The sequence below is a fragment of the Panicum virgatum genome, chromosome 2K (assembly GCF_016808335.1).
Source record: "Panicum virgatum strain AP13 chromosome 2K, P.virgatum_v5, whole genome shotgun sequence".
Lineage (NCBI taxonomy): Eukaryota > Viridiplantae > Streptophyta > Magnoliopsida > Poales > Poaceae > Panicum > Panicum virgatum.
This window is the reverse complement of record NC_053137.1, coordinates 10,051,190-10,078,684: the sequence shown is the minus strand read 5'-3', so window position 1 is coordinate 10,078,684 and position 27,495 is coordinate 10,051,190. Positions and strand designations below refer to the sequence as shown.

General features: G+C 45.7%; 1 protein-coding gene and 2 long non-coding RNA genes across 3 annotated transcripts; 2 read left to right on the top strand and 1 right to left on the bottom strand.

The window, feature by feature from the left end:
- Nucleotides 1-14,298: 14,298 nt before the first annotated feature.
- LOC120665703 lies at nt 14,299-17,448 on the top strand. Its single transcript, XR_005671284.1, has 2 exons — nt 14,299-14,478; nt 16,630-17,448. It is a non-coding gene; the product is annotated as an uncharacterized LOC120665703 (long non-coding RNA).
- A 1,786-nt stretch (nt 17,449-19,234) lies between these two features.
- On the top strand, nt 19,235-20,053 carry LOC120695055. The gene has a single exon (XM_039978376.1). The coding sequence runs from the start codon at nt 19,235-19,237 to the stop codon at nt 20,051-20,053; it is 819 nt and encodes a 272-aa protein (XP_039834310.1).
- Nucleotides 20,054-23,021: 2,968 nt separating this feature from the next.
- LOC120695897 lies at nt 23,022-23,307 on the bottom strand. The gene is made up of 2 exons (XR_005683937.1): nt 23,250-23,307; nt 23,022-23,165 (listed from the first exon to the last, which is right to left on the bottom strand). It is a non-coding gene; the product is annotated as an uncharacterized LOC120695897 (long non-coding RNA).
- Between the last annotated feature and the right edge of the window lie 4,188 nt (nt 23,308-27,495).

Here is a 27,495-nt window from a genome sequence, read left to right as displayed (position 1 = left end):
CGGCGTTTGATGCGGACTTGGACGGCGAGGCGGTGGACCAGAAGGAGTACATGAGCATGATTGGCTCCCTTCTGTACCTGACGGCGACGCGGCCGGACATTCAGTTCGATGTCGGCCTCTGTGCGCGGTATCAAGCTTCGCCGCGCACCTCCCACAAGCAAGTGGTGAAACACATCTTCAGGTACCTCAAGTTCACTCCTGAGTTCGGTCTTTGGTATTCTGCGGATTCATCTCTTGTCTTGGTTGTCTTTTTGGATGCCGATTTTGGCGGGTGTCGGCTGGATCGCAAGTCGACTTCTGGCACTTGTCACTTTCTCGGTACATCGCTGGTTTTGTGGTCCTCTCGCAAGCAAGCTAGTGTAGCACTCTCTTCCACAAAAGCCGAATACGTTGCCGCTGCTAGCTGCTGCTCTCAGATTCTTTAGATGAAACAAACATTGCAGGATTATGGGTTGAGTTTTGGTAGGGTTCCCATCTTTGTAGACAACATGTCTTCCATTTGCATTGCAAAGAACCCAGTGCTCCACTCCAGAACCAAACACATAGACATCAGATTCTACTTCCTGCAAGATAACCATGAGAGAGGCCACATAGACATGATCCATGTACCATCCGAGAGGCAAACAGCAGATATCTTTACCAAACCACTTGAGCATGAGACTTTTGCTCGCTTGCGATGGGAGCTTGGGGTTTGTTACCCCTTTTAGTTGCTAGTTTTTCTTTGGTTAGCTTTGTAGGGCTTGATTCTTTTTCTCTTCGTTTTTCTAGGTTTGGTAGCTGCATTTTGTACTTGCATTGTACATTTCAGCATTTTTGCATTGCGTCACTTGCACTAGCATTCTTGTATACATTGCTATGACCTCCTAGTGCTTGCTAGTGTGAGTTTATAAATGTGATCATGTTCAGCTTGCTCTTCTGTGTATATTACATCCTCTGAGTAGAGCTGCTTTTGTTTTGAAAATCTAAAAACATGGTCACCCTGTCTTGGCTACTAGCATGTTAGGGCGTGTTGATATGCTTTACTATCTTATTCATGCTAGTGAGCTTCTTGATACTTAACTTGTTGCAACTCATCCTGGTTCAGCAATTCATATTTGACATGATCTAAAAATTGATAAAATTGATTGAATTGTGCTGGAAATGGAATGGGAAGATCCAGGTGGGATTGCTTGTCGCACTGATCGAGCTTTCGGGACGGCTCACTTTGCACTTGTGAGAACCCGGGCAAGGCTGTGCAGGACTGAAACGAGTGTCTTAAGCTTCTGATTGCCTTTGGCATAGGCTTGGCATCGTTGCTAAGTAAAACATGACAAGCTTTCAACCCCTGGCATTAACATTTGCTTGATATAATTTGATTGCAAAATGGGTGTTTGCAACATGTTTTGGCTGTTTTTTGCTCACCTGTATGATTTTGATTAGCACTAATTTCCATTCCCTACTTGTTAGTGCTAGATCATGGGTGATGCTTTTATTTCTGCTAAACTGAACTTGCTAAGCTCTAGACATGTTTTGATATACCATGTTGAGCTAGATGCAGGTCTTGTTTATGGATACACACATGATTGTAAATAGATGTTGCTCATATCCTTGTATCTCTGAATGCTTTCACTTACACCTCCTGCATTGCATTCATTGCATAGCATATGTTCAGGGGGAGTTTTAGGTCTGTTTAGTCTTGATGTGTGCATGTGCCAACAAGGGGGAGAAGTTTAGTGATCGAACAAGGGGGAAAATTGTTTGATTTTTTGTGAGTTTCAAAAACTTGATAAGGGGGAAATGCATTTCAGTGGGAGTTTGTACTTTGTTTAGCTCCTGGTTTTCCTTTCGCTTCTGGCATGACTGTGTCGAGCCCTGCCTCTGTCTTTGAGGAGTCATGCTTGTGTTTAATCGATTGCGTTGAGCCGTTGCCCTTGTCTTAGGGAATCGATTTCTGCTTGGTCAAGTGACTTGTTCTTACTTCTTTCGAGCTTTTGTCACTTGTTCGAGTTCTCCTTCTTTCTTGTTCTTCTCGGTTTTTGCTTCTCTCTTAGTTCGTTTCTGGTTCGATTGTGGTGTGTTGACAATGCACTCATCAAGGGGGAGATTGAGGAATGTGGAGTACTCACTCCTGGTTGTGATGAGTGAATTGTCAACCGTGCGGTGTGATCATGTGCTTGGTCTTTGGTTGCAGGTACACGGGCGTCAAGTGTCGACGGAGAGCTGCCATGGAGGTGCTGTGGACAACGGACCGTGCGGTGGACGGCGGTGAAGGGCAGCCGGGATCGGAGCTCGGGCCGGGCGGCAGCTGTGGCGTCCACTCCTGGATCGAGGGCGCAAGCACCGGTGGATGGCGGGTTTCTTGGTTTGCACCACAAAACCAAGTCTGGCGGATGGCGGTTGAAGACACCAATTCGTGGAGGCACGGGCGTCGGTCTCGGAACTGGCGGAGGAACGGGCATTGACGACATCTAGGGCCTCGCTGCGGGCGAGGAGGTGACGGGCGTCGGGCGGCGTCTAGGGCCGTCAGATGGCCGAGGCGGGAACGACGTCCAGGACCACGGCGTGGAGGCGGAAATCTTCCTGCGCGTGGAGTTTTGGCGGTTTTCTCAAAACCGGCCACCTACCCGGGTTTCGCGGACCCTCCAAAACCGTGGATCGGATCTTCATCTACGTGGCGGCATCGCGGAAAAGACTCCGATTCGAAGAAAGAACCTCGGCTGTCGAATGAGATCATGTAGATATTTCCGGTTTTGCCCCTACGGGCGTTTTAGTCTCTAGTTTAAGTCTAAGGGTATTTTGGACCCCTGCGTGGGCACCATAAATACCCCCTCACCCCTCTCTCTCTTTACCCCCTGTCTGGCGCCGCCCCCTTCTCCTCCCGTGTGTCTCCTCCCCCTCTCTCTTTGTTCTTCCTCCATCTTCTCTAGGGGTAGGATTTGAAGTATGGATTTTTGAGACTTTGTACTGAGATTGATTGGGAAAGGAGGCCCTATCTTCCTTGTGCCCTCGGGGCTTTTGAATTTGAATCAATTTCCTACTTTGTGTGCCTTCCATGAGTTGAAATTCGATTTTCCTTTGTCGATTCTTGAGCACGAGATGATGGGTTGTTTCTTGAAGATCATGTGACTCTTTGAAGTGATTCTAATCCATCTAGCCTAGTGCTAAAACCCACGGAATCATGAGTCCCTTCAATTCGAAGTTTTTGAGTTCTAGAGAATACCCTATTCTTGCTCGGAAATTCCTCGATTCCTCCCAAATCATGGCGTGATTCGTCGATTCCTTCCGTGGACATGTTCACAAGTCCTCTGTGATCATGCCTACAAAATTTGAGCTCCTTTGGACTTGATTTGATCCTCCAATCATCAAGATTTCCAAAGGTCGCAGGCTGAAAAATCGTTTCTGGGCACGAGCAGAATTTTTCTTATCACCGGTTAAACCGACGCTTGTGATATGTTGCGTCGGATCAACCGGTGAGTTGATTTTTCGCTCATTAGGGTTTTTGGCCTTTTTGTTTGGTTACACCGGTGCAATAGTTCCACATGCATCGGATCGACCGGTGAATCTTCACCAGAGACCGAGAGTGTGCTGTTTGACTCGTTACACTGGCGTATAGAAATTTCTGAGCGTCGGTTCAACCGGTGTTCAGTGTGATTCATTTTGCAGTCTCTTTGGACAACTGCACCGGTGTTCGAATTTTTGTTACGTCGGTTTAACCGGTGCTTGGAATCTCAGTTTTGTGGTCCCTCTGGACAACTGCACCAGCGTTGGCGTTTGATTTTGTCGAATCATCTGGTGTAGCATCGCCGGTTGAACCGACGCCTTGTTAATCTATACGTCGGATCAACCGGTGCTCGCTTCTCTCTGCTGTCGGCTCTGTCTCATCGGTTGAACCGATGCTGTTTAAATCCGTACGTCGGATCAACCGGTGAGTTATACCGTGCGTTCTCTATTGCGGTTTCTTGTGCTGTTTTTCGTGCTTGCTTCCGCGATTGTTCTCGCTTGTTTCTAGGGTTGCTTTGTGTTGATATAGCTCATCCATAGCTACTCCACACTTCACCTAGGGTTCTAGGGTTGGGTGTGTACTTGGGATCTTAAGCCGAGTTTCCGATTGCGATAATTTTTTATCGGCTCTCATTCACCCCCCTCTGGTCGCCTTTTCGGTCCCTCACTGTTATTGTCAGTTACTTATCACAGTAAGACTAGCTCTTAAATACCGTCCCCTCTAACATTTGAATCGATCAAATCAGCGGGGATATGCATGACCACACGCTATCTTTCAAAATTTAAAAATGGAGCACGCCAGGCACGTTTCTACCTGAAATATGGTTAATGTACTCCGTATTAATTTCCTCAAGACATGCATGTCGTTTGCTACACCGGTCTGAAAACAAGGTTGTGATCATGCATGGCTACCGGACATTATTATGGCTGGCCGTGTAGAGCACCGAGCCGGAGATTACAGTGTTGCCACCGGATTTTGGCTAAGAGTGGTTAAGCCAAAATACCAGAAAATGCCTATGATGAAGGAACTAACTTGATAAAGCTTATTTTATAAGTTTGGCCAAATATATGTTCAAGGCTCAAGCCATGATGAAGTCGTGGGGGCCTAATTCATGTCGAAGTTCGGACTGCAGAAGTAGGCCGGACGAAAACGGACGCCCAAGCCACATACGGACTCCGTTTTGGACGTTCTAGATATGCATGGAAAACTAAGGAGATAAGCTTTCCAATACAACTGGAATCACGTCCAGATTCGCTCAGAGTCGATGGGAAATGCCGAAATAATAGGACGACCAGAATCTGCCACAATTATATGACATGTTTCGGCTGATATGTAGAAGCTTTATGAAGATCTGGACCGGTGGAAGGAAGAGTCCAGGTCATGTTATCTAGTCTTAGAGTCCTTATTGAGTTGTAATTTAGGAAAGAGTTTAAGATTATCTCTAGTCTTCGGTTAGGAAAGAATTTAGGGGTTGCCTTGCACGGCAAGAAGTCTTCAGACTATAAATATGTTCCTTGTTCCATCTAATAAAATCACGTCATACGCTCTTACGCAAACGGCGTCACCACATCAACCCTGGCGCATCGCCAAACCCTAGCCTTTGAGGGTCTTTCAAGTAAGTGCCATTAGGGCCCGGTCGCGCTAGCGGCTGGGGCACTTACTTTTATCCTTGTGCCGATGGTAGATCTTGTACTAAGCGTTGTTGTTGGCAAGATCTGCTAGTTATCTTACATGTTTATTGATCTCATATGTATTTGAGTTTCTTGAAGTAGATCGGTTCGCGTGTAGCTTGTTTCGTACGGTTTAATCTCTTTATATAATCAGTAACATGCGTTTATCCGTGATGCGTATCATGTTGGTATGATGCGGGCACCTTGTCTGGTATTTTGTAGATGAATCAGCTCTCACAGATGACTCCCTCTAGGAAGTTTTGGTTATGCTATGCATAGTAGATCGGTTTATCAGATTGGATGTTCCTATGTTAGTCTATCATGGTTAGTTACGTAGGTTGCGTTAAGGATGTTCCTATATTCATACGCGTTGTTTATCTGGCCCTGGTAAGTCAGGATGTTCCTATAATCACGTGTACTGTTTATCTATCCTTTAATTCAATCTATTTTCTAATATGATTTATGTTCATCTGGCCCTTTCTCTTGATCGATTTGTTACATTTAGCAAGAACCGATCTGGGTAAGCAGATCGTCTATTTCATATTTCAGATCAGTTTTATCTTTGGAGCTGCTTTGATTATCAAACTAACGTACCATGACCGGAATCGGCTTATTTGCCGATGCCCCAGAGTGCCGATCCACGCGATCGGCAAGATTGACCTTTCCGTTGTGCCATATTTGTTCGGAACACATTACCTAGCTGTTTGTTACAATCCACGACGTGCGCTGCAACACGTGCATACGACCTGCTGATAGGATAGCGTGTGCCAAACACCCTGCCCGATATGTCTTAGATTAGATCTATTCGTGTGGATGAATTTGTTTAGAGATCCTAGGTTATATTCATGTATGCTTAGATTGATCTAGGTTATGCGTAGCAAGAGCCGATTTAGATGGATAGATTTACCCATATCATGTTCTGGAGCAGGTTTATGTCTTTTATAGATGCGGTTTACATTGTATTTATTGTTGTTTATTAAATGCATCTACAATCGGCAGATATGCCGATACGTCTGAGAATGTCCCCCGATCGGCTGATTTTGCCGTTGCAAGACTCTGGGGTTGACAAGTGCCGATCCGAGCGATCTGCTAGGAATTTGACGTTTACTCTCGTGTGACGCAGGAAAGCAGGAGGCGAAAGCCGCATCACTCATCCCTTCCGGGTTGCAGGTCAAGACAGGTGGCACGCCCTGAACCATCACCGAAGCCGACCACGAGCCGCATGAGGAGAGACGAGGGTAGCAGCAGCGTGATCTCCCAGCTCATCATTGTGTTGACTGCCGGACTTCCGTCAGTTTCCCGCGGCAACATACAGATTACACAAAATTTTCACCTAATCTTTCCTCGGAGTAAAATTTTCAGTGTAAATTGAGCAAAAAAACTAAATATATGAAAATCAGCTGACGCTAAGAAGAAAAGGAAGCCAAACAAGAAATTCACACGGGCTGTGTTTAGTTGCAAAAAAGTACTGTAGCACTTTTCGTTTGTATGTGGTAAATATTGTCCTACCATAGGCTAACTAGGCTCAAAAGATTCGTCTCGCAACATACATCAAAACTATGTAATTAGTTTTTTTATTTACCTACATTAAAACTATGCAATTAGTTTTTTTATTTACCTACATTTAGTACTTCATACTGAAAGAAGGCGTGGTTGAGGAAAACAATGAAAACGCCATGCTGACGATAATGCATTTAGAGAGGTAATGTGGTTGCCATCAGAACTGGGTTGAAACTTCCGTTCTCAGTGTTCTTGATCCATGAGTCATAGGCACATTTGTTGTACGGACGTTGAGGAATTTTCATTCATTGCCCATTTGAATCAGTTAGCATGCAAATCTGAAAGCCCATTCTTTCAAACATTCCTACAGATTGAATCTAATGTTGGCTAGGATACGCACAGAAACATACATTTCTGTCCCAAAATTCGTCTGAAATCAACGAGACATGGGTATATTCTCAGGTCTGAGCAGTCTGACCTGGAGAGGGCCTGGGAGAAGCTTAGCTCTGGCTGCCCACGGAAGAGGATGCAGATCGATCTCAGAAAGACCGACAGAGACCAATGATTGGTAGGTGCATAGTAGGTATAAGAAGCAGATGCAGGATGAACACGCCGAGAGGTTGACTTGACTTGACTCCAAGCCTCGTACCAACGACGCGGAAAAATATTAATAAATTGTGTTGATTGAAATTCTCAGATCAACGGTCAAAAAATGAGAGGGATAAATGAGCTGATCACATAACAATGATAGAGCTGTGCAATTTAGTCAACCCGATACATGGTTTGTGAAGTATAATCACTTGAGCTAGATATAATCCAAAAATCCAACATTTGGTGCAACCAATCAACCAGCTGCACTATTAGACATGTACAGTAGTTTAGTCCCGTATTGTAAAACTGTATTGTACTGCAGGCCCTTAGAGGCTATATAATGAAAGCGACCCCCCGTCCAAGAGTGTGAGCTGTTACCCTAAATTCTACATGGTGTCAGAAACCGGGTGACCTACCCCTCTCGCTTCCGCTGCCCTAGGCCGCCGCCCCCCCCCCCCCCCACGCGCCGCCGCCTACCCTCCTTTCCTCTTGGCGCTGCCCTCTCGGCAAGCCCTCCCCCCTGCCCCGGCCGCTGCGCTTCCTCACGTGTCGGCGTCACTTCTTCCCTCCGAGGCCGCCGCACCTCTTCTCCGCGGCAGCCACCACCCTCCCCTCACCTGCGTCGCGAATCCCCACGCCGCATCAACCTCTGATCTGCTCCACTCGGGACTGACACTCCCCGGCAGATTAGATCACCCCCGCCGGCCTCCTCAGCCCGTGTGCGTGATCGCCACCCCGACGTCGCGCTGCCATTCGCGATCACCACGCCATGGCCATGTCTCACTACCAGAATCTGTGAAGTTCCCTAGTATCAAGAACGCTCGGGATCATCACAAAAACACTCAGGGACAATCTTTCCCGAAGGTGGACACTCGGTGAACTGCACTCCGCGGTGTCAGGTCGGGAAATTTAATGATTCCCGAGTGTCACAGAGAAACACTTGGCTAATATGAAATTTTCCCGAGAGTAAGTTCAGACACACGGCTAACAACGAGCATACGGGAAACAAGTGACTTAACGGTTCCGTGCCACTGTAACTGCGATGTTCCCCGAGTGTTGGGCACTCGGGATTGATTTCAACTGTCCCGAGTGTTAGACACTCGGGATTGTTTTCAACTGTCCCAAGTGTTTTTCAATTGGAGACACTCGGGATTCCTTTCAATTCTCCCAACTGTTATGCTATTATAGACACTCGGTACATTATTTGCACATTTTTGGGATTTATAGCTTCTAGAAATATTCCCTGAATTTCTAGCATATCAGGAATCCGTGAAACCATTGTAATTTGTAGATCCATCATTATACTCTCATTTTTCAAGAGAATCATATGACAATTAGATAACACACAGTCAACTAATTTATACATCATTTCCACCAGGCACATGCCTTGAAATCAAAGATCCATGGCTTCCGTGCTAACATGTTCAAACAGTTTACAAGTCACAAAATAACCATATATACCCTCTATGCCAACAAGTCCTACATGTTTAGATTACACACAAGGTCATGACATGCTGAAATCAACAAGGGTCACAAGTTCTAAAGGTTCACAAAAGAGCACAGCATCATCAGATCAATATGAGAGTCACCACAAGTTCGACAAAAGGCAATAAGTTAGCCGAGAAGTGTAAGATCATGTTGAATTGGCCTGATTTGCCGTGGACTCATCAATATGAGCTTCATCTGCAACCACTTCCTCTTCTCCAACCACTCTAGCAGCACCACTGTTTGCAGGACCCGAGTTGGATCCTCCAGATGTGCCCTTCATTTTCAGCAAGCAAGTGAGAATATTGGAGTTTGAAATGACAACAGAATGATTCAAACTGCACTAACCAGGTGAGATGATCCAGTTTGTGAAGGCAGTACCAGTGGAGGGATTGGTATATTGAGATGTGTTTGGATAATCTACATCGATAATTATAAATGAACATACATTAGCTAAATCACTACAGCAATCATATTATTCACATATGAATTCTGACTACACATATTGAGATAAAACCGTGCAACTTAGCACTAAACTACAGAAATGCACAATACAAGCATATGGTAAAGGCAAAAAATCTTTGGCATTTTTCAAGTAAGAGGAAAATTACCAAGGCCAAACCAGCATAACCTTCTTTCAAACAATTTATTATCTCGGTTTGGCTATCCACCTTCTCCTCTACAATCTTCCTTGCCTCACTTTCTTGCTGCGATGGCCCATAACGAGGATATGTTTGTTGACATGTCTGAGAGCGTATTTCAGTTTGTGACCGGCAACCTGATGCTTGGACATCTGAGAGAGTTGAGGGAGTATTAATGGAACCATCAGCAATCAAATACCGCCCGCCCATGTTTCTTTCCACGCCCAGCCCTGTACACAGCAACTTTGTCAAGTGGAGCATGCGTTGCGTCGAATTCTGGACCATGCAGCTCCTTAGCAGCCTCAGTATATGCTTCCTGTTCGGAATAAAAATCAGAACAACCCAATGACAATACGAGAGTTGTTACGGTGCTTGGGAGGAACTAGAGGTTCCTCCCCTCTGAAAAAAATTAGAGCCGTTGATCTTTAGAAAATATTAGAAGCTATTTTTTCTCCAATCAAGGGTCTGGCTTCGCCGTTCTCTCGAGACTCCGACTGTCCATCCGCTGGCTGGCGGTGGCCTGGGCACCGCTGTGGGATCCTCTATACAAGGTGGGAAAGGGAAGGGCACGGGCAGCACGTCCCTGCCGATGCTTGAGCCGAGGCAAGGTGCAGGCGTTTTGTGCTCTGGATCAAGAGTATAGAAACTCTCTTAGCCTCGTGACCTCCTCCTGACCTCCTCCTTGGAGATGTCGACCTTGCAGTAGGCGAAGTTAGGGAGGCCGCCGCCATGCATGGTCAGGAACGTGCTGCTGGGAACGGCGCCCCTGTACTCGAAGGCCACCAGCAGCTCCGATGCGTCGAGGTCGACGGTGGCCAGGCTGTGGCAGCACCGGACAGCCAGCCTGCGGAGGCGCGCGCCACAGGGCACGTGGAGCCTGGCCACCCTGCGCAGGCCTCCAGCGTCACAGATCCGCCAGCCGCGGTCTGCCGGCGATGATCTGCTCCACGCGAGAGAGATCGCAGCAGGTGATCGTTTTTTCTCGAAAGTGATCTACTATTTATTGACTGAAAGGATACAAAAAATACTAAAATACCCTTACTCTTATTTCCATAAGTGGTTCCTGGCCCACATAATTATAAGTTCTGGTCCACGTCTTTGGTTCTTCGTAACTGGTTCCTCCCCCTTCCTAACCATTGGACCTAGACCCCTCAACGGCTCATAAAATCTCCAAGCACTCTAAAATTTCGCATGACAATATACGCATGTAACGAACATGGCACCATTTATGCCATTTCGAGTGATTTTGGTGATCGAATGACAACACAACACTTGGACTAATATGATTGTTAAGATGATCATTCTCAGGCTTTTAGGTTCAAGTGATGACAAAGAGAAAGAGAAAATAGGCGTAGCAAGGCCCGAAGGGCAGCCCCTACGGGGGTTCCGCTACCCGGTTAGCGGACGGGGGTCGAGGGGGAGCCGCCCCTCGCGGGTCTCAAGGCACCGGTTGAACCGACGGGTCAAAAAGGGGCATCGGTGCATTGGCCGTCCTTTGTACCAGAGACGATGTCAGGTGCCCAGGAGAAGTGTCTTCAGCACCGGTTCAACCGATGGGGCATCGGTGCATACCACCGGTGTAATGACGTCAGCGTCCAGGAGAAGATTCCTTCAGCACCGGTTGAACCGGTGAGGCATCGGTGCAAAGCATCGGTTCAACCGGTGGTCTCTGCATCAGCCATCAGGAGTCCAACGGCTACTTCGTGTTATGAGTGACCAGATGAACTGACGCTACCCTGCCAAGAGGCATCGGTTCTTCCGGTGATACACAGTTTTTCGGCTAACCGTTGGAGAAACGGCTACAAGACTTGGTGGCCTATATATACGCCTCACCCCGGCCATTTGAAGCTTGCTGGAGTTGCTGGACATCCCACACACACCCAAGAACATCTCCAAGCCATACAAAAGCATCAAGATCATATCCTTAGCCCTTAGCACACTTTGAGAGTGTTGTGTAAAGGATTAGCTCTTAGTGAGTGAGTTTGCAAGGCTTAGAGCCTTTGTGCTGTGGTTCATTAGTGAACCAAAACAAGAGCTTGGTGCGCCGGCACCTTGGAGCGTGGAGCTCGCCGGCAACGTCATCGACCCTCCGACTTGGTGTGGAGCGGCGACGACACCTTTGTGCGGGGGACGTGGAGACCCTCATCCTTTGTGGAGAAGCTCCTTAGTGGAACCCGGGGCCAAGGTGACCGTGATTGTGTTCACGGAAGAGACTTGGTGGCCGAGTAGCAATACTCTTAGTGAGTGCTACAACAACGTGGATGTAGGTGTGCCTTTGTGGCTAACCGAACCACGGGATAAACACCCGCGTCAAGAGTTTGCTATCTCCTATCCCGCTCTTTAAGCTTCCGCATTTTATACTAGCAATTTGTGTGCCTTTACTTTCATAGAATAGTTTCTTAATAGGAAAGGCTATAGGTTGCTAAACTCTTTTGGGATAGGGGTTTCACACTAGAACAACCTAGTTGCACATCTAGATAGCTTGGTTTAGTTTAAGCTTTGTGCAAACTAGTTGGAGCCATAGGTCTAAGTTTTTATTAGTGCCTAATTCACCCCCTCCCTCTCTTAGGCTAGAGCACCCGATCACTTTCAACGCATCTGGGTAGCAAATATTCAAAAGCATGCCATAAAAGTTAGATATTAAATCTTAGGTTATTCGCAGCTACTCTTGGATTGCAGTAGGTTCCCTCTTGATTACCCATCCTCCCTGATGTATATGCTTCAACATCGGAGACAGGCCTCTGCTTCACCTTCTCCTATGTTCCAAAAAAAGAACAGATTTCTTCAGAAAACATGAATTTAAATTCAGTTTGAACACAAAACATGGAAGTCATGATAGCAGCTGCCACATAAGCAATTTCCCCTACCACTTTCTTCTTCCAGTGAGTATGGGAGCAACTGCCTTGACGATGACTTGCACCTCCCATCTTTCTTCTGCGTGCTTTTGCTTCTCGAGACTTCACTTTCCAAGCTTCGTTGCACCACTTCAGTTCTGCAGCCAACTCCCATGCCTCTGGGGCCTTCTGTGCCCACCAAGGTATTGCCTGAATCAAACAAACCTTAGCTACACAAATGCAGTGGTTAATGGAAGTAAAGGGCAGTAGATGACCTGCACGTACTCCTCCACTGTGAGATCGATCTGGCATGCTTGAGCCCTTTTAATCTTCTTGCCAAGAACACGATTGTAGTAAATGATTACTGATTGGATACGTCCCTCATAGAAAATTTGTGGTATGAGCTTCTTTATGACATTTCGCACTACTCTCCTTGCGGCATTCTCCATGCCATTTGGACACCTAAACCACCACTTCAGTAGAAGAAACAAAGGATGACACATCAACACATCTTAAGTTGCCAACAAGATATTTTTTTGATAGGAATAGTTCCAGCCCTTAACAAGAAATGTGGTTAATAAAATAGAATGTATCAAACATACCCAGAAACTTTCCTCCACCCGCTGCAAGGCACTATCAAAATGCACATCTCCTTCATCCGTTGTATCTTCAGCACGGTCTTAATTACTGCTGCCAATGCCATGCAGGCTCATCTCTTCCTTTGTATTTGACGATGCCAGGGAATGCTTCTCGACCCAACACCCCAAGGATGCCATTAGGAAGCCTGCCATCCACATTCTCCTCTCCCCATTGCCTGCACAATGAAAAAAATATGTAAGATGCACATTAAATAATCATTACAAACTAATGCTTAAGCTGCAGTGAGAATGCTTACGTATCTCTTTCAGGGGTGAGGAGAATTTTATCCACAAGCGGCGTGTTATCTAATTGTCATATGATTAAGCTGCAGTGAGAATGGTTTCATCCGGCACCGACTCCACCACAAGCGGCGTCCTTGGGTCTGGTGCCGCTTGTGGCGAGGAGAATTTTGTCCACAAGGACTCCGCTTGTAGTGAGTCGGTGCCGGATGCTTAAGCTGCAGTGAGAATGTTTACTCAAACCGGCTACAGTGGCGATTCCCGAGTGTGGGCGGAAATTATCCCGAAGGCCTGCTATAGCACACGGCGAAAATGCAGTGCTCCGAGTGCTTTGTCTTTCCCCGAGTGCAAAGTGGAGCACTCGGTAAGTTTTCCGAGTGTTTCAGTAAAACACTCGGGAAACTATTGGACACTAGGGAACTTAGCAGATTCTGGTAGTGAGGTGCTCTACTGAATAGTGCGTGATACATATGATGACTTGGTAAAATCCTAACATCTTTATTACTCCATCAAACATTATTGGAACATCCTGATATCTTCTCTTTTGTTTATTTTCTTCTGTAGGTGTTTCTCGGTATGAAATCAAAATGCACATGTGTACAAAATACTGTAATACAAAAATTTTCACCGGGGTGGAGTAGACTTTCCCTTTAAATATAGATACATAGGGCGTATTCGGGTGGAACACTGTAGAAGACTGCCTCTCTCAAAAGATTCGGTAGTAAGAGTTTCCTCAGTATGCAACATGGCAACATATAGTACAGATACTTTGCAATATTACATTAGAAATACATACATACACTAATGTGTTTGTGTTATGTGCGTAATGCATGCAGACGCAGATTCCGACAGTTTACATGTTTTGGTATTTTCAAATTGAGTCTGTGTTGTTTCCTTCAAAAAAAAAGGGAGTCCGTGTTTCCTAGTTATAGTCGTTCGTAGATTCACGTTTTTTCTGCACCGCGAGAGGGTCGGCAGCATCGTGTATACATGCGCGGAACGGATTTGCTTCAGCTCCTTCGAGGCCCTCCTGCATGCGTATTGGGCTTGCAAAAAGTAAGCACTAATTAGGAATATATGATACGATAAGATCACAGAACCAAATACACCTCACATTTGAGAGAGAATCGAGTAATTTTGACGTGGAAAGCAAGGTGACTGTTCATGTCTTCAAAACAAAATTAAACCGCACTATCACCTTTTGTCACTCATGGGACAATGAATATAATGCCCACTGGACACTCATATGGTGCGTAAAGCTCAAGCAAACTCCCAAGAAAACAGCGACCAACAATACTATACAAACTGACTGCACCGATGAGTTCAAGTAAGCAGGAAGGCATCGAAGCAGAGGACGATGAACTCTTGGACCAACAACTGGAGCCGGAAATGAGGAAGGTATGGAGACCCAAAACCCAAAACCCTCTTCTGGAATTTACTTCGACCTAAATTTGTCGATTATGCTGTAGTATCCCAGAAGGATAGTGAGGGATCGAAAGGGCGACCGGGGGGGTGAATGGGAGCCGATTAAAATTCTTGCAATTTGAAATAATCGGCTTAATCCCAAAATTCACACACAACCCTAGAGTCCCATGTGATGTGTGGAGTAGCTATGAAGGAGCTACACCAACACAAGTGAGTCCTAGGAACAAACTAGAACGAACACGGATGCAAACACAAACAACAGCGCAAAAACAGGCTCGGTATACACACCGGTTGAACCGACGCACAAAGAGGCACGTCGTCGGTTCAACCGACGCGCAGGGCCGGCAGCGGAAAAGAAGTAGGCATCAGTTAAACCGGTGTGGGCAAAGGAGAAATCGTCGGTGCAACGACCCACGACAGCAAAGAACCGCTAAGCACCGGTTGATCCGATGTTACCTGCACGGGTATATTAGAGAAACGCCGGTGCAGTTCACCCGAGATATCACCAGAGAAGAAAAACAGGCACCGGTCTAACCGACGCCCAATACAGTCTAAGCACTGGTGCAACAAGCCAAAACCCCAAAAACCCTAACACAAAACAGCCTAGTCACCGGTTGAACCGACGCGTACAACTTCAAAGCATCGGTTCATCCGGTGCTAGGAAGAACAGAGTCCAGAAACGCTTTTCAGCTCGCGACCTTTGGAATCTTTGATGATTGGAGGATCAAATCAAGTCCAAAGGAGCTCAAATTTTGCAGGCATGATCACAAAGGACTTGTGAACATGTCCACGGAAGGAATCGACGAATCACTCCATGGTTTGGGAGGAATCGAAGAATTCCGAGCAAAAACGGGGGTTTTCTTTAGAACGCCAAGAACTTCGATTCAAGTGAACTCGTGATTCCAGGGGGATTAGCACTAGGTTAGATGGATTAGAATCACTACAAAGAGTCACTCGATCATCAGAAAACCACTCGTCATCTCGTGCTCAAGATTCATCTAAGGAAAATCAAAATCATCCAAAACAAAGCACAAATCGTACGAGATTGAATTGAATTCAAAACCCCGGAGGGCACAAGGAGGATTGGGCCTCCTTTCCCGATCAATCTCAGTACAAAAACTCAAAACTCCATGGTTCCAAAACCTACTCTAGAGAAGAGAGGGAGGAGGAACAGAGAGGAGGAGAGAGGGCGCCAGGGAGAAGGGTGTGGCGGCTGTTTCTCTATGGCTGGCGCGCAGGAGAGAGAGGAGAGGGTGAGGGGTATTTAAGGTGCCCACGCAGGGGTCCAAAATACCCTCGACTCAAACTAGACACTAAAACGCCCGCAGGTGCAAAACCGGAAATATGTACATGATCTCATCCGACGGCGGAGTTTCTTTCTTCGACTCAAAGCCTTCTCCGAGATGCCGCCATGTCGATGAAGATCCGGTTCACGGTTTTGGGGGGTCCGCAAAACCCGGGTAGGTGGCCAGTTTTGAGAAAACCGCAAAAACTCCACGCGCGGAAAGATTCCCGCCTCCACGCCGTGGCCCTAGACGCCGTTCCCGCCTCGGCCTTCTGACGGCCTTAGACGCCGCCCGATGCCCGTCACCTCCTCGCCCGCAGCGAAGCCCTAGATGCCGTCGACGCCCGTCACCTCCGTCAGTCCCGAGACCGACGCCCGTGCCTCCACGACTTGGCGTCTTCAACCACCGTCCGCCTCCTTGGTTTTGTGGCGCAAACCAAGAAACCCACCTTCCGTCATCGCTTGCGCCCTCGATCCAGGAGTGGACACCACAGCTGCCACCTAGCTCGAGCTCCGGTCCTGGCTGCCCTTCACCGCCGTCCACAGCACGGTCCATCGGCTACAGCACCTCCACGACAGCTCTCCGTCGACACTCGACGCCCGTGTACCTGCGACCAAAGACCAAGCGCACGATCACACCACACGGTTGACAATTCACTCATCACAAGCAGGATAGAGTACTCCACATTCCTCAGATAGATCAAAATGGACAAGTCCTCGCACATGGAAACCACTAGTTCTACGGTGCCGGTGGGATCGGGACGACCCAATATCCAATCCAACAAATATGGGAGTTCATTTTTTCAGTGGTTGATTAGTAGCTTCATCTCTTTTTTCAGTGGTTGAACAAGGACCTTCGTACCCGTGGGCCAAGATAGTGAGACCAGGCGCGCAACAAGTAAGAGAGTTTTTTTGCAGTCGCACAGGAATGCCCCAACAGTGATAGAGGTGGCGATGAATGATCTCAACTGAACCACTCATCATTCAAATTTATTTCCTTCCTTAGTTAATTGTATTAACGTAAATTGTATTAACGTAATCCTTCTGTCATATACATGTGTCTGAACTAGGCTGGATAGATGGTCAGGCAAACCCAATTCACCATCTTACCAAATTCCAGGAGAGGAAAAATATATTTTTAGATAATAATAGTGAGGAGAGAGGGAAAACATGGTCCCGAGATATGCCGCCTTTTCGTATCCTTGCCCTAGCGAGGTCAAGGCCCCGGCACCTCCCGATTATTCTTGGTATGGGCCGAGGATGTACCACACCTACAGACTGGCGGCCCGTAGAGCCAACCTCCCTTACCCCTCCAATTTTGTAGACAGGAAAGACCAGAAAGAGGTAATGCTGTGGCGTCCAGAGGAGGAAGAAGCTGTTCTCTATGGTCTCCAAAGGAAGAAGCTCTGTTCATGTCATGAGAGTTGTGAGAAGATGATCCCTATTACATAAAGAGTAGTTCTCGCCATTGCCAATGATGGAATCCTCATCTGCCATTTCAAAGCTGTGAAGGTAACTCAGTTGAGGAGGGCCCTGTTTGGATGATGTAATTTGTCGAAGCCATATACATTGTTTTAGGAACAGGTGCCATGTAATACCATAGTGTTTGGAAACTACAGTCTTTCTTTGTTTCAGTAAAACAAAAAAGTGTTTGCCAATTTATTGTAGTATATTGACGACATCAGTACTTCATTTTCAATAATTGGCTGTGTAGATGTGTATTAAATGCATGAGCTAGCTATCTATCACGCTGGGGTTTCACGAAGAGTGACACACTAACATTAAAAAATATCCCACAAAAGGTGTCTTGCTGCAGCATCCACGTGCACGAATTCATTAGATCAGGCTAGCTCTGCATCCGCTCTCATGTTGGCTAACTACCTGCATGATATGCGGTGATTAATGCCGACCATCGATATATGCATTATGGCTCTTAGAAATGACAACTATGCTAATAATAGTAATATAATTTTTTGGTAGAACACTTTTTTAGATTAAGGAAAATCCGACCTCAACCTCTCACAATTGAGAGACTACAGCCTAATAAACAAAGATGCAGTACTCAGACTGCTCTAGCATCAGCTAAAAAACCCTTAACACAGTTTTAAGTTCAGAACACAACAAGATGCAGAACAACTAGTCGCGATAAGATCACAGCATCTATCTATCGAATAATAATTTGTATTATTAAGTGGGAGAGAATAATTAATCGAACAATATATATAATTCAGTCTAACGTGCAAAGTGAGGTAGGTGACGACCGCCCACAAATCTGTGCTTGTATGTTGTCCACCAAATTAACTAAATTGACCTGCACCCACTACTAGAGAATTGGCCATTGCCAACGGGCTATCACCGCCGGTTTAACATGAACCGGCGGTGATGAAGTATCACCGCCGGGTCCACAGTAGGTGGCCGTAGTGGCCGTTGGAACCGGCGGTGATGCTGATTATCACCGCCGGTTCGTGTTACGAACCGTTGGTGATGTCCTGCGAGCATATCACCGCCGGTTTGTAACACGAACCGGTGATGATAAGCAGAATCACCAACGGTTCGTGTTTCGAACCGGCGGTGATAAGCCTATACAGTACAAAACCCCAACCCAACCTTCCTCCCACCACCTTTCTTCTCCAACCCGACGGCCACACCTCTCTCCTCCATTGTTGCTGCCGGATTTTGCCGAAATTCTCATGAAACCTCACCATTCTTGATGTATTGGCTCCACCAACTTATTCTAAGGTTAGTAGCCATCAATTCATTGGCTTTGTACCCATTTTCTTGGGATTAATCATGCATTTCGTGATGAATTGATCAAGGAGGGCTTTTTTCTCCATTTTTGGATCATTTCTCATCATTGGGGCTTCTTTTTTTGTTGTTTGAGTGAACCAACTTGTGATAGGTTTGTAGCTAGCAATCCATTTGATTCATAGCCTTTATCTTAGGATTAGTCATTCATTTTGTGATGAATTGATCAAGGAGAGTCTCTTTTTCTTCACTTTAGGATAATTTCTCATGAACACTCATCATGAAGTCATCATGGAGGCTCATTAAATTTTGAGGACTGGACTTCACATATTTGATTCAAGGTAAGAACTAGCTCTTTATGGTTAGATTGTTGTCATAATTGCGATGATTGGGATGTAAGAGGTCTTTCTTAATTAGTTTATAGGATATTTATTAATTGTGATGATCGAGATGTAAATGTTTTTTCTTAATTAATTTAGATGGCATTTCTTAGTTTTGATGATAAGGAACTAGACAAAAATTGAAGTAGATATTTTAATTATTGAAGTAAAGCCTCTTTCTTAATTGATTTAGATGGCCCTTAAAGTGTGATATTTGTTACGAAATTTGATAAACTGAAAATCTATGTGTTCAGATGATAATTTTACTAAATTCAGTTTCTTGGATGTTTTCTTGTGTGCATAGATGAATCGAGGTTGGATGTACGGTACAAAGGCTGAAAATTTGGATTTTGTCAATGGTGTAGACTCGTTTGTGCAGACTGCCAAGGCACACAAGAATCTACAAGATGATGGCTTCGTGTATTGCCCATGCATTGATTGCAAAAATCAGAAGCAGTTTGGCAATGTTGAGCAGATCCGCTTTCATCTGTTATTTAGAGGTTTTATGCCCAACTACCAAGTTTGGAACAAGCACGGTGAGATTGGTGAGACAATGCACTCCGTCCATGAGGACAGGCATGAAACAGTGGAGGAAACAACTAACCCGGAAATAGTAGACGAAACCGGGCATGAAAGCGTAAATGAAATCATGCAGGAAACATTAGTTGCTGATGATGTTGTGGATGCACTAGACCAGATGATACGTGATGGGGAACCGGACTTTCTTGACGAAAAGAATCTGAAGAAGTTGGAGCAGATGAGGATAGATGCAATAACACCACTTTACCCAAGTTGCAGCGTGTCTAAACTTGAAGCAAACCTGATGCTATTGGAGATGAAGTCTAGTAATGGTTTGTCAGACAAGGGATTTGATGATTTGTTAAGCTTATTGCAGAAGTTGCTGCCAAGCCCTAACGGGTTGCCTGAAAACACATACCAAGCGAAGCAAATGATTTGCCCAATGGGACTGGAGGTACAAAAGATCCATGCATGCCCTAAGGATTGCATCTTGTATCACGGCAAATATGAAGACTTGGATGCATGTTCAGTGTGCTCAGCTTCACGGTACAAATGTCCTGAATCGGCATTGTCAATGAAAGGTGACAGCAACAAACGACCACCTGCCAAGGTCGTCTAGTATTTTCCTATCATTCCTCGTTTGAAACGGTTGTTTGCAAATGCGAAGACTGCCAAGCTGATGAGGTGGCATGCCGAAGATCGACTCGTTGATGGGAATCTCAGACACCCTGCAGATGGTTCACAGTGGAGAGCTATCAACTACAAATACAAGAATCGGTTTGCAAAGGAAATAAGAAACATAAGATTCGGTTTGAGTACGGATGGGATGTGTCCTTTTAACATGGTGAGCAGAAAACACAGTATGTGGCCTATAACTCTTTGCATATACAACCTTCCTCCTTGGTTGTGTATGAAGCGGACCTACATCATGATGCCATTACTAATCCAAGGGCCAAAACAACCTGGAAATGATATCGATGTGTATTTGGAACCACTAGTGGATGATCTAATGAAGTTGTGGAACGATGGTGTCAGGGTGTGGGATGAGTACAAGCGAGAACACTTCACTCTGAAGGCAATTTTGTTTGTAACAATCACGGACCTTCCCGGCCTTTGTAGCTTAGCAGGCCAAGTAACGAAGGGTTACAAGGGATGTGTGGTTTGTTTGGATGATACCGACACAAGATGGTTGAAGAATAGCAACAAAATGGTTTACATGGGTCATCATAGGTTCCTTCCAAAGGCTCACCCATATCGCCGGAACAAGAAATCCTTCGATGGTACAAGGGATGAACGTTTACCTCCCAAGTTTCTAGATGGGAAGGAGATATACAAGAAGGTTAGTAAACTAAGAGTTGTACTAGGAAAGGGCAAAGGAAGTGTACCCGCTCCAGCTGATTCGTTGTGGAAAAAAAATTCCTTGTTGTGGAGACTCCCTTATTGGCAGGACTTGATTGTTCGTCACGCACTTGATGGCATGCATCTAACTAAAAATGTTACCAAGAGCATGCTCGGAACATTAATGGCCATGAAAGGTAAAGGAAAAGACTCACTTGAAACTCGACAGGACCTGCAAGATATGAATGTCAGAAGTGAGCTGCATCCAATTACTCAACATGATGGGAAGACGAAGCTTCCGGTTGCATCTTGGACCTTGGATAAAATTGAGAAAAGGAAAATTTGTAGCTTCTTCCACGAACTCAAAGTGCCAACGGGCTACTCATCAAACATCAGAAGGCTTGCAAACATGAAGGAGTTAAAGTTCAACATGAGCTGCATGAAGGCCCATGACTGCCATGTCATTATGACACAGTTGCTCCCAGTTGCTCTGAGGGGCGTGCTTCCCGTGAAGGTCAGAGATCCGATCATAAAGTTGTGCTCATTCTTCAACGCAATCTCACACAAGGTCATAGACCCAAACACACTTGACAAGCTGCAAGCAGACCTGATTCACACAATTAATCGACTCGAGATGCATTTTCCACCAACTTTCTTTGATATATCGGTGCATCTTATCACTCACCTTGTTGCCCAGATATAAGCTCTTGGTCCAATCTTCTTGCATCAGATGTTTCCTTTCGAGAGGTTGATGAGTGTTCTAAGAAAATATGTTCGGAATAGATATCGTCCAGAAGGGTGCATGGTTAATGGATGGTCTATAGAGGAGGCAGTTGAGTTCTGCACATACTACATGGATCTTAATAGAATGGGAGTTCCAGTATCTCGTCATGAGGGAAGGCTGGGGGCAGAGGTATGATTGGTGAGCAATCAGTTCGTATCGATGACCTGGCTAGTTTTAATCAGGCACATTTCACCATTCTGTAGCAGGCATCTGTAGTCTCACCTTATATTGAAATGCACAAGAGAGAACTACAAGGTAAATATCGCGGTAGGTCAGAAGCATGGCTCACAAAACAACATAAAGAGGAGTTTGGAAGCTGGTTACGACTTAAATTAGCAGGTGTCGATACCGGCAATGCTCAACTAGATCTTTTGGCCATCGGTCCATCTAGTACGGTCCTAAAGTTCCAAGGATATGAGATAAATGCATACACATTTTACACTAGAAAACAAGATGAGAAAAGCACCAACCAAAATAGTGGTGTCCGTATCAATGCTTACAACGACAATCGTCAATTGGAGACATATTATGGGTTCATAGAAGAGATATGGGAGAAGAACCAGCTTATGTGCGACTTGATCATAACGAGGCCCTCATCGTCAATTGAAGCTATCTTTTCACTATTTATGTACTAATTTAACCATGTAATATTTAGAAAGAATTAAAGTATTTTTATTAATTATATGCCTCCACTTCGTATGGTGTAAAACTTATTAATTATATGTCTTATTAGAACTATTATATACATGCGAAGTAGACATATTTGTCGTGAATGGATTACTGCCATATTTGCCTCCACTTTGTCTTGAATGAAGTAGACATATATGCCTCCACTTTGTCTTGAATGAAGTAGACATGCGAAGCTGATTGCAGTGGCCTGCAGAGGCTCAACACCGCCGAGTTGGGAATAGACCCGGCGGTATAGACACTCAACACCGCCGGGTTGGGGATAGGCCCGGCGGTGTAGATCATCAACACCGCCGGGTGAGGGCTGGACCCGATGGTGGAGCCCCTGTTTTCCCTTTTTTTCCCTAGCGCGCGCCCCAAATCTCAGTCGCCACTCCGCCGCCCCAAATCTCAGACGCGGCGCGCCCAATCCCCAATCCCCTCCGCCGTCCACCGCCCCGGCGCCGTCCTCTAGCACCGGGCTCCAGACGCGTCGCCGTCCCCGAGCACCGGCGCCCCGTCCCCGAGCCCCGGCGCCGCCGTCCCCGAGGCCATCCACGCCGCGGCCGCGCTCGCTCCCGTCCCTCGGCCCTACCCCTGCAGGGGCCGACAGCTCAGCCGCGGCTGCTCTCGACGGCGTCGCCACGCAGCCGCACTCCCGGCGCGGATCCCCCACAATGGCGTACTCGCGCAGGTCTCTGGTATGCGTATTTGCCCTCCTCCCCAACTCCCACCTTTGTTGATTGGGCCAGCGTTTCTTGTCTAGAAGTAATTTTAGCTAATTTGTGAGGATAAAGAAATTTTAGTTAGACACCAGCAAGCAATCGACAAGCACCTGTTCGTCGTAGCTTAAATTGCATTTGGCATTCAGCTGACCTCCAGATCCCAATCCAAGAGAGCCTGCGTGAGCACCAGACAAGAGTTGTGGTGTGCATGGTGCTACCTGCTGTGATCCCATTGGAGAGAGAGAGAGAGAGAGAGAGAGAGAGAGAGAGAGAGAGAGAGCTGGCCTGGCTCTTTCCTCCACCAAGCTAACCTTTCTGAAGAAGTGTATTTTAGTTCCCTTTTTCCATCCTAATCTGTTCATTGGTCTTAGTCCCAAAAAAATTGCAATTCCTACCTGAATGCCTCTGGAGTATAGCCGATGAGGAAGTAAGATATTGACCACCAAACTATTGACTCAACTAATGAGACTGGAACCTTGAGGATGAGAGCTGGTACGGCATAAGCCCATGCAGGATAGAAGCAGTAGTCTCTTTGTTTGTAGAACACTGGTAGTCTGCTAATTGCCATGGCAAGTTCAGGAAATCCATTCACCATCAGCAAGATGAGTGCATAGAAGAGTGAACCCATGTAATAGTTAGCATGAACTCTGTCAACACCCATATGTGTGCGCAAAAATACTGTCCCAGTAATAGCAGCAAGTATCCAAGCTGCAGCAATAATGAGTGCATAGAAGTGTATTTTAGTTCCCTTTTTCCATCCTAATCTGTTCATTGGTCTTAGTGCGTTGCATACTCTAATAATCCTAATTACTCCCATTTCTAGCAAGCAGTAGCATTAGTATACAAGAAGATCAGCCTAGCCTTTTTTTATTTGCTGAATGAAAGAGCAAGATGGATCAGGCTATGCCTGGTTGGTGTATGTACTCTACTTCCTTTGTTCCTCTTTTACTATCTTTTTTGTCTCTTTGACAAGGAACTATTCATGAGTAATTTAACTAGAACTTCCATTACTTCTGCATTTCAATGCAAGTATGCAACTGAGAAAAAATTAACCAAAGTGAACCATCAATTTTATCAATGGTCTCAAGCCTGCAGGTGGATAAGAAAATGAAGCAGCCACAGAACAAACAAATGAAGAATAGCTTGCCTTCAAATCAAGGATCAGACTTGCAGGTTCAGTGACTAAGAGCTAAACTGCCATACGTGTATTGAACTCCCCCTCCTTCCAACAACCACACAAAGAGTGAACTCCACTTCAAGCAAACTCAAAGAAAGCAAATTGACACAACCAGAAATCAGTCCGACAACACGGCGATACTACATATGAAACAATCATTGTTTGGCTGCTTAAGACAGAAAGTCTGTGTTAAGGAAATTATTGTAATTGCACGATTCACATCACAACTTTTTCTCTAGCACCTCAGAAATTCTGTTCCCTTCCACTCCATTGAAAAGTCAAAATGGATAAATCTCTGTAGACTGATCGCAAAGCCCAGTTTTACAGTATACTATATAGTTGCACCATATAGTAGATCTTTGATCCTAGGCCATAGTGTTATGTTCCTTTTCCATATTACCTTGTTCTGATGGTATAATACTTTGTCAGACGCCATGGATGCATCACGTCTTATTTTGTGGTGTCAGAAAATGCTGCTCTGTGCCGTAAGCTTTTTGAGCAAACCATGCTTCTTTACTCATATGCAGGTATAATGGGGCGATTTTCACGATTCAAGTCTCGTCGTGGGAAACAAGCTGAAGCTGAGAATAATGCGGAGAATGATGATGGAGGGGCCCGTAGTAATAGTGAGGGTGGAGGGGATGGAAGCCCTTCTGAGCACTTAAACCTCAACCAAAATGATGAGGTAATTCAGTGTCGCATATATGTATGCTCTTCTAATTGGTCAATTGTAGGAAATAACTGTTCAACATATGTGCAGGCGCCAGCTCAGACTGAGGAAGAGACCACGACATCAGCTGCCGATAGGGCCAAACGAGGTCGGAACAAGATGCCTAAGGGTCGGTCTCTTATTACCGAGCTCGATGAATTAGGTGAGCCCGTCGCTCCTGTCAAGGTGATGGGGCCATACAAGTCAGCTATTGGGGTGGTGGTGAAGGAAAATGTGCCCATCACGTACAAGTATTGGAATACGAAGGATAAGACTTGGGTGGTACCAGACTCAATCAAGGAAATATGTTGGGCCAAGTTGAAAGAAAAGTTCATCTTCCCCGAGGATTCAGAGCCATTAGCACGGTGTCGAGCACTGTTTCTCATGGGCAACTCTTTCAGGTACTTCAAATTTACCTTGAACAAGCATGTGAAGAATGAAACTGAGCCAGATTGGAAGGATTTTCCGAACCAACGATCTTTTTGGGAACAGTTTGTCTTGTACAAGAGGTCAGAGGAGGCACAAGCTAGCAGCGCCACAAATTCACAGAATTGTAGGAAAAATGATAAGCCCCATAAGACCAGCTCTCGTGGGTATATTAGAAAAATACCCGAGTGGGAGGAGCAAGCAGAGAGGCTGGTCCATAGTGGTGTTACGCTGCAGACAGATGGGTGGGATCCTCGGGCCGTGAGGTATCTTCTAGCGAGGGGTCCGTACTACAATCCTGATGCTTCCCTTGGTTTTCGTGATCGTGATGCTGAGGATCTTGGGCGCAAGATTCAGGAAGCACACGAGGCTGCTTCCACTGGCGCTTTCATGCCAGACAGGGAGAACGATGAGCTGACTCGAGCACTTGGATCCAAAGAGCACCCAGGGCGCACACGTGGGACCGGCAATGTTCCATGGAGGTGTGCCTTCCCCGAACATTTGGGCACATACTAGGAGCCATGGGAGGAGGAATGCTCAACAACAGGCCGAGTGACAAAGTCTTTTACAAGCTGTCCGTGAAGAAGTAAATGCAACGAATGAGAAGTTTCGGGCTGAGCTTGTGGAATCACTTTCCCGTGGTGCTCCCTTGGCACCAGGAGAAGCAATGAGAGATGCTGCGCCAGATCTTACAAGTCCACAAGGGTTGGTTCGGAGTAGCTGTGGAAGCACTGCGTTGCCTGAGGAGGATGTTGGAGTCACCTTCCCTGTGGATAAGATCACACAACCAACAACCTGCAAGCTATACATCCATAAGAAGTTCTTTGATATGAAGGTGGCTGTAGGTCAGGCTTGGCCAACCGGCGAAGGGGTTATGCTGCATAATCGCCCTTTACCTGAAGGTTATGCAAAGGTTACCGTTGATTCTCTTGTTAAGAGGAAATACAAAAATGTGGAGTTGGATATCCCCGGTGATGGCAGTAGGTTGCTAGGGGATAACATCGGAGGATTTGTGGCGTGGCGGAAACGCTACATAATATTTGAATCAGAATCTGAGTCATCCGATGATGATCCTCGAGAGTCAACGGAGAGGGACCTACCTCCTTCACCAAAGTCCAACAGAGAATCAAGCCCGCCATCACCTCAAAGAGAGCTAACTCCTCCTAGCCCTCCGAAAAAAAGGCGAACATCATCGAGAACACAGAAAATATTATCTCAGAAGCAATATTCAGAACCGGCAGAAAAGCCAGAGGGACCATGTGAAGGGACGGGCAAGAAACAGGTGAGTGGAAGCATAACATCGCTACTCAAAGAAAAGGAAAGAAAGTAGAGGAGGACTTCATAGTCCCCAAAGATGCAATGGACCATTTCTTAAACTTAATGAAAATGCCGCAAACTGGAAATAATCAACCTCCGCTTTCAGACTATGAGCGAACTATGAATATAGAGAGGTGGCGTGAAGGAACCTGAGCTGCACACAAGTTAAATGTAGCTGAACGGGCCGCATTTTGTGAACAAAACAACATGACAGAGTTAGAACTTCTTCAAATTGAGTATGGAGAAGATTTGCTGGAAACAACCATTGCCACTACCACCGATTACCTGGAAATTTGAATTGGGGAAAGATCTGGTGGCCCCAGAACAAATCTCAAAGCTACCCACAAGAATGCGACAGTTGCATTCTTGGTACAAGATGCAAAAAAGTAAGCTGTTTGGGGCAAGTTATCTTGATGAAGATCTTCATAAGGGGGAAGGCAGAGTGTGGGTTGATTTCGAGCACTTGTATCATTTCTACCAACAGGTTGCTCTCGACGTCTCAATTATGACCTTGTGGACTGTGTAAGTATCCTCACTACTGATCATCCGTCGTCATTTATCACTCATTAGCATGTTTAACTTTTCATTATTTTTTTCTAGAATGGAGTCACATAAATGTAGACGATGTGGGATTAACAATATAGGCTTCTTGGACCCTAGCACCGTACATGAGAACACAGTCAATTTACTAAGTACCGTTGACTACTTGTACAAAGCTTTCCTCTCCATGTAGGATAAAAGATCCATACTTCTTTCATACAATTGCTTGTAAGTTTGTTTTTTAATTCCATATCAAAGTTATTCTCACCACGGTTATTATTAATTTGCTTTGTTGTGTCTTATATATAGTTATCATCATGTCCTACTCGATATCAGCCTTAACGATAGTCGAATCGAGGTTTATGACTCACGAAAGAGG